Below are 12,514 nucleotides of genomic sequence, written 5' to 3'. Positions count from 1 at the left end.
TTTTATTTTTTCAACTGTACAAACTTTGTTTCATAAAAATATATCTCTGTACAAAAGAGTTTCATTTTTTTTCCTTTTTCTTTTTTTTTCCCCATGGGCTGGAGGTGTGCAAGTAGCGAGTTTGAATGGTGATGGGGCAGCCACGAAAAATCCCTTAAGTTTTTCTTGTTACTTGGAGAGATCCTGGCTGCCCATTTGCAAATAAATGATTTCTCTCCTCCACCCTTCCCCCAGTTTTGAGAGAAAATTCCAAAAGTGGGAAAGAGGGGAGGGGAGGATGTGAGATGGATTATTTGGAGAGAAGCACATAGTGGGAGAAGGGGCTGGGGATCAGGAGACAGTATAGCAGCCAAATCACTTTCTGCATTTTGTTCAAAATGAAGAAAAGCAGAAACATAAGTGGGACCGAACTGTCCTTGTCTAATTCCTAGGGCTGTTGTGATGACCCAGATACTGTGCATTATCACTAATGGATGCTGCAGCTACCGCCAATGTAGAGCTTTCTCCTGGCTTTGGTCAATCTCCACATTAACCTGATGTTAGAGATTTCCAAGAGAGGGTCTCTCATTGACAAGGCTTAGAGAGGTATCAATGTCATTCCCCAACCCTTATTCACACCACAAGAATTTAACAATGGCTACTCTTCAAACACATAAAGTTTAGAGATGACAAAGCTGCACATTTCTGTTTGTTATTTCAAGATTTAACATGACCTAGACAATTCTGGTGACTGCTAAGGTTAGTGTCCAATGTTAACATTAGCCAGAGACTGAACCTTATTAGAGTAAATACTATGTGTGTGTGTGTATACACACACGAATGCAAATACATACGTTCATGCGTATGTCTAAGGGCAGAAATTGGCCTATCAGAAAAGCAGCAGTAGGGACCTCCTCAATTTAGGACTTTTCAAACAATGAATTCAGCTTAAAAAAAACCTTTTAAAGTCATAAAACAGTGAGTTCAAAACAAGTTAATTTTACAGAGCTATTTTTACTTTCACTGTTAAATGGATAAAACAGTGAGAATTTTTTTCAAGCCCTCTTTTAACTAGGTTAAAAAACTGAGAGGCTTATTAACTTAATTCCTTTGTGTAAAAAAAAAAAGTCCTGGAAGGCTCAGCTCCCTCTGCTATTAGTGAGTGTAAGGCCAGAATTCTTCTTCACTGAGACAAATATACACCTGCTCAAACCTTGCCTTCCAACATAGGTATCACAATTCTGTTCCTAACACTGTTTTGTTTCTCCATTTGTTCTTCCCTGCCTGGGTTAAACAGGCCAAATTTGGAGCTTCCTAGAATACCAGGAACTGTCTGTTTCTCTGTTCTTAGCCCCTAGACTCTGCTTTATGGACTGGACCCAGGGTTCCTGCCTTTGTGAGCTCACAGTTCCCAACTGTTTCTCTGTCTGGACCTGCTATTCTCACTACGCCTTCCTATGTTAATCATTTCCATGGCCTCATCCATGCTATGTCTTAGATCTCAATGAATCAGTGATCTCACTGATATGGATTTTCCATTCATTGGTACAGATTGAAACCAATTCATCTCTTTTATAGTTACTGTGTAATCATTATCCCTAAACATTCCTTAGCAGGCCTCTCCTTCTAAATTCCTCCTTCTTAACTAGATTTCTGGTCTTGGTTTTTCTTGGCTCACCTTATCTCTTCCTACTCATGGCTCAACATGACACTTTGAATTCATTGGTTTGAAGTAAACAAAACAAAATAATTATTTTTCAATCTCCCTCAGGGTTTTCTTTGTACTTGGCTGACTCCCGACTTCCATTTTGCAGATCAGTCAACCCATTTGCAAATGGATAATTTTTGCCCATAGATCTTGACATAAAGGCATCCATACTTGAGTATTTGCTAAGGCTGGGGAAGAGTTAAATAATGCTATCTGTGGTGGGGAACTTTCACTGCTTGGTTTGCTGGCTGTTCTCCTAGATCTCTGAGATAAAACTGATATACCCTTCCCTTTTTGTGATGCATGACAATTTCTCAGCAACTTGGGTTACTTCTGCAGGACTCAAAGAATTGGAGGAGTGTGTGTGTGTGTGTGTGTGTGTATGTATTTGTGTAAGCACCCAATGCTTTCTTCTTTTTTTCTTCATAAGGGTTCCTGCCTCCTCCTGTTTTCTCGTTCTCTGTCCCGAGGAATAGGTCCAAATGCAGGGTTTGATGGGTTGGGTCTCCAAAGTGGTGAGGTGGAGGGCCTGCAATTCCAGCAGCAGCAGCAGCAGACAAAGACAAGACAGATGATGGTGATGTTGCACACATTGTTAGCTCAAGTCCTGCCCTGTGAAGAACTATAGGTAAGAGTGAGGGAAAGAGAATAGAAGTAAAAAATAGATTTTGGTAAGAGGAGACTTTCCTTTTACACATATAACATTTAGTCATGGTTCACTTGCGCCCACCTCTACCCCAATCTTAACCCCTAAAACACAAATTCACAAGATATTTAAGAAATAGAAGAAAGGGAGTTCAAAATTTTTGCCTGAAGGACTTAGATTTCAATTACAACGTCTAGAACATTTTCTTGATCTATAGATGGGCAGAATACCTCTGTAAATAAAAAGGGAAGACTGGGATTTTTTTTTTCACAAAACTTTTTTTTTTTGTGGTGTCTAAAATAACCCTTGGATATGGATCTGATAAACCATGCTGTCCTGGGAAGACAATAGGTTTGGAGTTGCCAGTCTCTCAGGTTATTAATTCTGGAAGAAAGAGGGAGTGTGTGTGTGGTGGTATGGTGGGGGGGAGGCAAGAAAGGAGGTAAGTGGTAGAAGAGGATTGCAAGCAGGATTTCAAAATAATAAGATAACAGATTTTGAAATGGAAGAGACCTTAGTGATCATATAAACCAACCCCTTACATGAGTAAACTGAAGTCTAAAGAGGGGAAGGAAGATGCCCATGGTCACATGGCTAAGAAGGTTAGGATTTAAAAATTTTAAAGCAGGTCCTTTGCTTCTAAATCCAATATACCTTTTGCTACCAGAGGAGTGGGGGAAAATTGAGACATGCACAGACCATCAGTGAGGCAGAGTGTAGAATCTTTATTAGAAATTAATTTGGAAAGGGTAGAGCCAGAATGGAAGACAGAAGCCAAGAAGTTGTCTGAACTCTCTCCAGTCTCCCTCCGAAACAACATTAAATCAAGCCACTAAATGGATTCTGGAGCAACAGAACCCACAAAAAGATGGAGTGAAAAAATTTTCCACCTTAAGATAACTTAGAAGGACTTCAGGAAAGCTCTGTCTTACTTGAGTAAATGGGGAGCACAGTCCAGTGCAGACAATGTCTGAGCAAGCCAGCTGGAGGCTCTTAGCCACAGACAGATCAGCAACTGAGGTCCCATGGTCCTGCTTAGTAGGTCAGTGGCACAGCAGGCCAGAGGTGAGGGCTCCAGCACCAGCTCAGAAGGCAAACAACCAGCCCCAGAACTCCAACACAACAGACATGACTAGGCAGGATTACCCCAGTGCAGTGGGCAAGCCACCAGACCTGAGGCCTCAGTGCAGAAATCCAGTGACCAGCCCCCTGGCTTCCAGCACAAGAACCTTGGAACAGTGGCCCCTGTGCCCCAGAAGCAGAGTTCAATTTTAAAAGTCACAAAATAGACTAATAAATGAGCAAAAAGCAAATGAGAAAAGAGCCCCAACCATCGAATGGAAACAAGGAAGATCAAAACACAAACTCAGAAGAGGACAACAATGTCAAAATGCCTACATGTGAAGCCTCTAAAGGAAATATGAATTGGTCTCAAGTCCAAAAAGCTTTTTTGGAAGAGCTCAAAAAGGTTTTTTAAAATCAAATAAGAGATAGTAGAAAAATTGGGAAAAGAAGTAAGAGTTGTCTAAGACAGAGTCAACACCTTGAAAAGGAAGGACAAAAACTGACTGAAGTAAACAATTCCTTAAAAAATACAATTGGTCAATTGGAAAAAAAAATCACTGAAGAAAACAACTCCTTAAAAAGTAGAATTGGAGCAGAGCCAAGATGGCAGAGGGAAAGCAGTGACTTGCTTGAGCTCTCCCCCAAACCCCTCCAAATACCTATAAAAAAATGGCTCTAAACAAATTCTAAAGCAGCAGAACCCACAAAAAGACAGAGAGAAACAAATTTCCAGCCAAAGACAACCTGGATGGTTGACCAGAAAGGTATATCGCGCTGGGCTGGGAGAGGAGCGCAGTGTGGTGAGGGCGTGTAGGCCACAGCGACCCTGGAGCAGGCCTCAGAGGACTGAATCATGGGCAGTTGTGGCGGTTTCCAGACTTCTCAACCCATGAACGCCAAAAACAACTTAGAAGGTCAGTGGGAAAAGTCTGTGACTGCGGTGAGAGAAGGAGCTAGGTCTCAGTCGCAAGTCCCGAGCGCGGCCTCTGGGGCAGCAGGTGCCTCCTGAGCTTCTGGCCTACAGACTGAGGGGGAATTGAGTGGCTGATCAGAGGGTATTGCAGGGATCTCTTTGCCAGTGCTGAGGCAGGAATCTCTTGCTCTGCCTGTGCTTGGATCTGGGTCACAGTTCTGAGGAGGGGTCCTGGGGCGAGGAGGAGTGCTGGTGTGTGGTGGAGCTTGTTGTGGCAGTGGAGAGGAAACACCTCACCCCTTATCATACCACTTTGAAAGAACTGAAAATTTACAGGTCCCTAGAAGTATCTCTGAAAACAGCTGTACAAACCCCCAAAGCTTGGGACAGTACATTCTCCACATTGGAAGCAGACTCTTACCTTAACAAAGAGTTTAAAACTCAAGTAATTGGCTGGGATCATGAGTAAGCAGTGCAAAAAGAGTCAGACTATATTATCTTACTTTGGTGATAAAGAAGATCAAAACATACAACCAGAAGAAGACAACAAAGTCAAAGCTCCTACATCCAAAGCCTCCAAGAAAAATATGAATCAGTCCCAGGCCTTGGAAGAGCTCAAAAGGGATTTTGAGAAGCAAGTAAGAGAAGTAGAGGAAAAATTGGGAAGAGAAATGAGAGTGATGCAAGAAAATCATGAAAAACAAGTCAACAGCTTGCTAAAAGAGTCCCAAAAAAATACTGAAGAAAATAACACCTTAAAAAATAGCCTAGCCCAAATGGCAAAAGAGGTCCAAAAAGCCAATGAGGAGAAGAATGCCCTAAAAAACAAAATTGGCCAAATGGAAGAGGAAGTCCAAAAGATTACTGAAGAAAATACTTCCTTAAAAATTAGAATAGAGCAATTGAAAGCTAGCGACTTTATGAGAAATCAAGACACTGTAAAACAAATCCAAAAGAATGAAAAATTAGAAAACAATGTAAAATATCTCATTGGAAAAACAACAACTGACCTGGAAAATAGATCCAGGAGAGATAATTTAAAAATTTTTGGACTCTCTGAAAGCCATGATCAAAAAAAGAGCCTAGACATCATCTTTCAAGAAATTATCAAGGAAAACTCCCCTAAGATTTTAGAACCAGAGGGCAAAATAGAAATTGAAAGAATCTACCAATCACTGCCAGAAAGAGATCCCCAAAGGAAAACTCCTAGGAATATTTTAGCCAAATTCTAGAGTTCCCAGGTCAAGCACAAAATATTGTAAGCAGCTAGAAAGAAACAATTCAAATACTGTGGAAACAAAATCAGGATAACACAAGCTTTAGCAGCTTTTACATTAAGGGACCGCAGGGCATGGAATATAATATTCTAGGAGGGCAAAGGAGATAGGATTAAAACCAAGAATCACCTACCCAGCAAAACTGAGTATAATCCTTCAGGATAAAAAGTGGTCATTCAGTGAAATAGAGGATTTTCAAGCATTCTTGATGAAAAGGACAAAGCTGAATAGAAAATTTGACTTTCAAATACAAGACTCAAGTAGAACATGAAGAGGTAAACAGGAAAGAGAAATCATAAGAGACTTATTAAGGTTGAACTGTTTACATTCCTCCATGGAAAGATGATATTTGTAAGTCATGAGACCTTTGTCAGTATTAGGGTAGTTGGAGGGAAAAAATTATATGTATGTATATAGATAGATAGATAGATAGATAGATAGAAGGCACAGGATGAGTTGGAGATGAAGGGGTCATATCTGGAGAATAAAATTAAGGAGTGAGAGAGGATTATACTAGAAGAAGGAGAAAGGGAGAGGTAGAACAGAGTAAATTATCTCACAAAAAAAAAAAACAGAAAAGAAAAGGCTCTTACAGTGGAGGGGAACCAGAAGAAGGTGAGAGGGAATGAATGAATCTTATTCTCATAGGATTTGACTTAAGGAGGGAATAACATACACACTCAATTGGGTATGGAAATCTGTCTTACCCTACAGGAAAATAGGAGGGAAAGGTGACAAGAGAGTAGGGGGATGATAGAGAGGAGGGCAGATTGGGAAAGGGGGTAATCAGAAGCAAATACTTCTGAGGAGGGACAGGGTCAAAAGAAAGAATAGAATAAATAAGGGAGGGCAGGATAGGATTAAGGGAAATAGAGTTAGTTTTTCACACTATGGAAGTGTTTTGCATAAGTGCAAAACCTATATTGAGTTGCTTGCCTTTTCAATGAGGGTAGGTGGGGTGAGAGGAAGGGAGAAAATCTGGAACCCAAAGTTTTAAACACATGTGTTTTAAAAAAAATGTTTTCACATGTAACTGGAAAATTAGAAATACAGGAAATGGGGTACAGAAATCTACCCTGCCCTACAGGAAAATAGAAGGGGAAGGGGATAAGAGAAGGGGGGAGAGATAGAAGGGAAGGCAGACTAAGGGAAGGGGTATTCAGAATGCATGCTACCTTGGGGTGGGGGGAGGGGCGAGATGGGGTGAAAATTTGGAACTCAAAATCTTGTGGAAGTAAATGTTGAAAACTAAAAATAAATAAATTTATTAACAAATAAAAAAGTAGAATTGGCCAAAAGGAAAAGGAGGTACAAAAGTTAATTGAAAAAAATAATTTCTTAAAAATTAGCATTGGGCAAGTAGAAGCAAATGAGACAAGAATGAATCAAACAAAATCAAAAGAATGAAAAAATAGAAGAAAATGTAAAACACCTCACTGGAAAAACAACTTACCTGAAAAATAGATGCAGGAGAGATAATGTAAGAGTTATTGGACTATCTGAAAGCCATAATCAAAAAAAGAACCTGAAAAGCATCTTTCAAGAAATTACCAAGGAAAACTGCCCTGATATCTGAGAACTAGATGGTAAAAGTCACTGAAAGAATCCACCAATCACATCCTGAAAGAGATCCCAAAATAGAACTTGAAGGAATACTGTAGCCAAATTTCAGAATTACCAGATCAATGAAAAAATACCATAAACATCCAGAAAAAAAAAATTCAAATATCAAGGAGCCACAGTCAGGATTACACAGGACTTAGCAGCTTCTACCTTAAAGGATAAGAAGGCTTGGAATATATTCTGGAAGACAAAGGAGCTTGTATTACAACCAAGAATCACCTACCCAGTGAAACCAAGTCTATTCCTTCAGAGGGAAAATGGACATTTAATGAAATAGAAGACTCAGATTTCTTGATAAAAAGACCAGAGCTGAACAGAGAATTAGATCTTCAAATATAAGACTCAAGAGAAACATGAAAAGGTAAACACGTAAGAAAAGAACATGTTATTCAATAAGGTTAAACTGTTTACATCCCCACACAGGAAGATGATACTTGTAATTCTTAAAAAATGTGTCACTATTAGGACAGTTAGAAAGAGTACACAAAGACAGAGCATATGGGTAATAAGTTGACTTTGATGTGATGATATAAAAAAAAATTAGGGGGTGAAAAAAAGGATTGTATTGGGAAAAGAGGAAAGGCAGGAGCAGAATAGAATAAATTATATCACACCAACAGCCACAAAAGACCTATTACAGTAAAGGGAAAGAAGGGAGGGAGGGAACAATGTTTGAACCTTACTCTATCAGATTTGGCTCAAAGAGGGAATAACATACACACTCAGGTATAGAAATTTGTCTTACCCTAAAGGGAAGTAGGAGGGGAAAGAAAAAGGAGGGGGGCTGATAGAAGAGAGGTCAGATTGAGGAAAGTGGTGGTCAGAAACAAAACTCCGGTGAGGAAGGACATGGTGAAAGGAGAGAGAAAAGTATAAACAGGGGAGAAATAAGATGGAGAAAAAGACACAGTAATCATAACTGTGAATATGAATGGGATGAACTCTCTAATAAAATGAAAACAGATAGAGTGGATTAAAAACTGGAGTCGTACAATATGTTGTTTACAAGAAACACATTTGAAGCAGAAAGATGCATACAGAGTAAAGGTAAAAGGCTGGAGCAGAATATATTATGCATCAGCTGAAATTAAAAAAAAAAAAGCAGGAGTAGCAATCCTGATCTCAGACAAAGCAAAACAAAAAGAAAAACAAAAAGAGAAGCAATTAAAAGTGATAAGGAAGGAATCTACATCTTGCTAGAAGGTACCATAGACAATTGGGACAGCTGGGTGGCACAGTGCATACAGCACCAACCCTGGAGTCAGGAGGACCTGAGTTCAATCCGGCCTCAGACACTTGATACTTCCTGGGAGTGTGACCCTGGGCAAGTCACTTAACCCTGACAGCCTCACCAAGGAAAAAAAAAGTACCATAGACAATGAGGAAGTACCAATGCTAAACATATATGCACCAAGTGGTATGGCATCCAAATTCTTAGAGGAGAAGTTAAGTAAGTTACAGGAAGAAAAAAGCAGCAAAATTATATTAGTAGGGGACCTCAACCTCCCCTTCTCAGAACTAGATAAATCTAACCACAAAATAAAAAAGAAAGAAGTTAAGGAGGTGAATAGAATTTTTAGAAAAGTTAGATATGATAGACCGCTAGTGAAAACTGAATAGGGATAGAAAGGAATATACCATTTTCTCAGTGGCAAATGGCACCTACACAAAAATTGACTATGTATTAGGGCATAAAAACCTCACAATTAAAGGCAGAAAGGCATAGATATTAGATGCATCCTTTTGAGATCAAGATGCAATAAAAATTGCATGTAATAAAGGGCCATGGAAAGATAGATTAATAATTAATTGGAAACTAAATAATCCTAAAGAATGAGTGAGTCAAACAACAAATCATAGAAATAATCAATAATTTCATCAAAGAAAATGAAATAATGAGACAACATACCAAAATTTATGGGATGCAGCCAAAGTAGTTCTTAAAGGAAATTTTATATCTCTAAAAGCTTACATGAATAAAATTGAGAAATAGCAGATCAATGAATCAGACATGCTACTAAAAAAAGCTAGAAAAAGAACAAATTAAAAATCCCCAATTTAATACCAAATTAGAAATTCTAAAAATCCAAGGAGAGATTAATAAAATTGAAATTAAGAAAGCTATTGAATGAATAAATAAAACTAAGAGCTGGTTTTAAGAAAAAAACCCAATAAAATAGATAAACCTTTGGTTGTTTTAATTAAAAAAAGAGAGAATAAACCAAATTACAGTATCAAAAATGAAATGGTGAATTCACCACCAATGAAGAAGAAATTAAAAAAATAATTAGGAGCTTCTCAACTGTATGCCAATAAATCTGATAATCTAAGTGAAATGGATGAATATTTACAAAAATATAAATTGTCTAGAAGAATAGAAGAGGAAATAAAATACTTAAATAACCCTATTTTAGAAAAAGAAATTGAACAAGTCATCAAACTTCCTAAGAAAAAAATCTCCAGGGCCAGAAGGATTTACAAGTGAATTTTACCAAACATTTAAGGAACAATTAATTCTAATACCATATAAACTATTTGGAAAAATAGGCAAAGAAGGAGTCCTACCAAATTCCTTTTATGACACAGATATGGTGCTGATACCTAAACCAGGAAGAGTCAAAATAGAGGAAGAAAATTATAGCCCAATTTCCCTAATGAATATTGATGCAAAATTTTAAATGTAATATTAGCAAAGAGATTATAGCAATTTATCATGAGGATACTACACAGTAACCAAGTGGAATTTATACCAGGCATGCAGGGCTTGTTCAATATTCATAACCTATCAGCATAATTGACCATATCAATAACAAAACTAATAGAAATCATAGGATTATCTCAATAGATGCAGAAAAAGCTTTTGACAAAATACAACACCCATTCCTAGTAAAAACACTAGAGAGCACAGGAATAAATGATAAATCTTATCTATCTAAAACCATCAGTAAGCATTATCTGTAATGGGGATAAGCCAGAAGCATTCCCAATAAGATCAGGGTGTGAAATAAGGATGCCCATTATCACCACTCTTATTAATGCTGTACTAGAAATGTTAGCTTTAGCAATAAGAGAAGAAAAAGAAACCGAAGGAATTAGAATAGACAATGAGGAAACAAAACTGTCATTCTTTGCAGATGATATGAAACCTAGAGAATCAACTACAAAATTACTTGAAATTATTAACAACTTTAGCAAAGTTGCAGGATATAAAATAAACCCACATAAATCATCAATCTCTATATATTACCAACAAAGCCCAGCAGCAAGAGATAGAAAGAGAAATTCTATTTAAAAGAATTGTAGACAATATAAAATATTTGGGAGTCTACTTGCCAAGACAAACCCAGGAATTATATGAACACAATTATAAAACACTTTTCACACAAATAAAGTCAGATCTAAACAACTGGAAAAATATCAGTTGCTCATGGGTAGGCCAAGTTAATATAATAAAAATGACAATTCTACCTAAATTAATTTACTTACAAAGTGCCACACCAATCAAACTACCAAACATTATTTGATAGAGCTAGAAAATTATTAACAAAATTCATCTGGAAGAACAAAAGGTCAACAATATCAAAGGAATTAATGGAGAAAAAAATGCAAAAGAAGATGACCTAGCCATACCACATCTAAAACTATATTATAAAGTAGCAATCATCAAAACTATTTGGTATTGGCTATGAAATACAGTGGTGGATCAGTGGAATAGGCTAGGTACACAAGACACAGTAGTCAACAACTATAGTAATCTACTGTTTGATAAACCCAAAGACTCCAACTTCTGTGATAAGAACTGACTATCTGACAAAAACTGCTGGGAAAACTGGAAAATAGTATGGCAGAAATTAGGCATAAACCAACATCTCACACCATATACCAAGATAAGATCAAAATGGGTACACGATTTAGACATAAAGGGTAATACCATAAGCAAATTGGGAGAGCAAGGCACAGTTTACCTGTCAGATCTATGGAGAAGGGAAAAAAATTTATGACCAAACAAGAGATAGAGAACATTATGAAATGCAAAATGGATAGTTTTGATTATATTAAATTAAAAAAATTTTGCATAGACAAAACCAATGCAACCAATATTAGAAGGAAAGCAAAAAGTTGAGAAATAAACTTTTACAGCTAGTGTGTTTGATAAAGGACTCATTTCTCAAATATATAGAGAACTGTGTCAAATTTATAAAAATATAAGTCATCACCCAACTGATAAATGGTCAAAGGATATGAGTAGGTAGTTTTCAGATGAAGAAATTAAAACTATATATAGTCATGTAAAAATGCTCTAAATCACTATTGATTAGGGAAAGGCAAATTAAAACAACTCAGAGTATCATCTCATACCTATAAGATTGGCTAATATGAAAGAAAATGAAAATGATAAATGTTGGAGAAGATGTGGGAAAATTGGAACACTAATGAATTGCTGGTGGAGTTATGAATTGATCCAACCATTCTGGAGAGCAATTTGAAACTATGCCCAAAGAGCTATAAAACTGTGCATACCTTTTGATCCAGCAATATCACTACTAGGTCTGTATCCCAAAGAGATTATAAAAAAGGGAAAAGGACCCACATGTACAAAAGTATTTATAGTAGCTCTTTTTGTAGTAGCCAAGAATTGGAAATTGAGGGGATGCCCATCAACTGGGGAATGGCAGAACAAATTGTGGTATATGGATGTAATGGAATACTATTGTGCTGTCAGAAATGATAAGCAGGCAGATTTCAAAAAAAAAAATCTGGAAAGACTTGCATGAACTGATGCTAAGTGAAGTGAGCAGAACCAGTAGAACATTGTACACAGTAACAATAACACTGTGCGATGATCAACTATAATAGACTTAGCTCTTCTCAGAAATACAATGATCCAAGACAATTCCAAAAGACTCATGATAGAAAATGCTATCCATATCCAGAGAAAGAACTCTGGAATCTGAATACAGATCAGATCAAAATATTTTTTTTTTGTTGTTTTTTTCTTTCTCGTGGTTTTTCCCTTTTGTCCTGATTCTTCTTTTGCAACATGACTAATGTGGAAATATGTTTAACATGATTGTACATGTATAGACTACACTAGATTGCTTACTGTCTTGGGGAAAGGAGATAAAGTGGAGGGGGGATGGGAGGGAGGGAGAAAAATTTGGAACTCAAAATGTTAAAACAATGAATGTTGAGAACTGAAAAAAAAAAGAAGAAAAAGAAAAAAAAATTCACTGGGAACCCGAGTTCTATAATTTTTTCCCGCTCTTTTTTGTTTACCTTTTGCCCAACTCTATGTAGTAAAC

At 37.2% G+C, this 12,514-nt stretch overlaps 1 protein-coding gene across 1 annotated transcript in view; it reads right to left on the bottom strand.

Annotated features, from left to right (window-relative positions):
- Positions 1 to 1,219: 1,219 nt before the first annotated feature.
- The window catches only part of CSMD2 (CUB and Sushi multiple domains 2), a 914,813-nt gene continuing 903,518 nt past the window's right edge, over positions 1,220 to 12,514 (bottom strand). Inside the window, exon 70 of the mRNA XM_027864466.1 lies at positions 1,220 to 2,309. Within this exon, the coding sequence (XP_027720267.1) occupies positions 2,288 to 2,309 (22 nt within the window). The 3' untranslated portion in view covers positions 1,220 to 2,287. The remainder of the gene's footprint in view (positions 2,310 to 12,514) is intronic.

This window comes from Vombatus ursinus, unplaced genomic scaffold, assembly GCF_900497805.2.
Source record: "Vombatus ursinus unplaced genomic scaffold, bare-nosed wombat genome assembly UNPS02014775.1, whole genome shotgun sequence".
NCBI lineage: Eukaryota > Metazoa > Chordata > Mammalia > Diprotodontia > Vombatidae > Vombatus > Vombatus ursinus.
The sequence above is the reverse complement of the archived record's forward strand: the minus strand, read 5'-3'. Positions and strand labels throughout refer to the sequence as shown.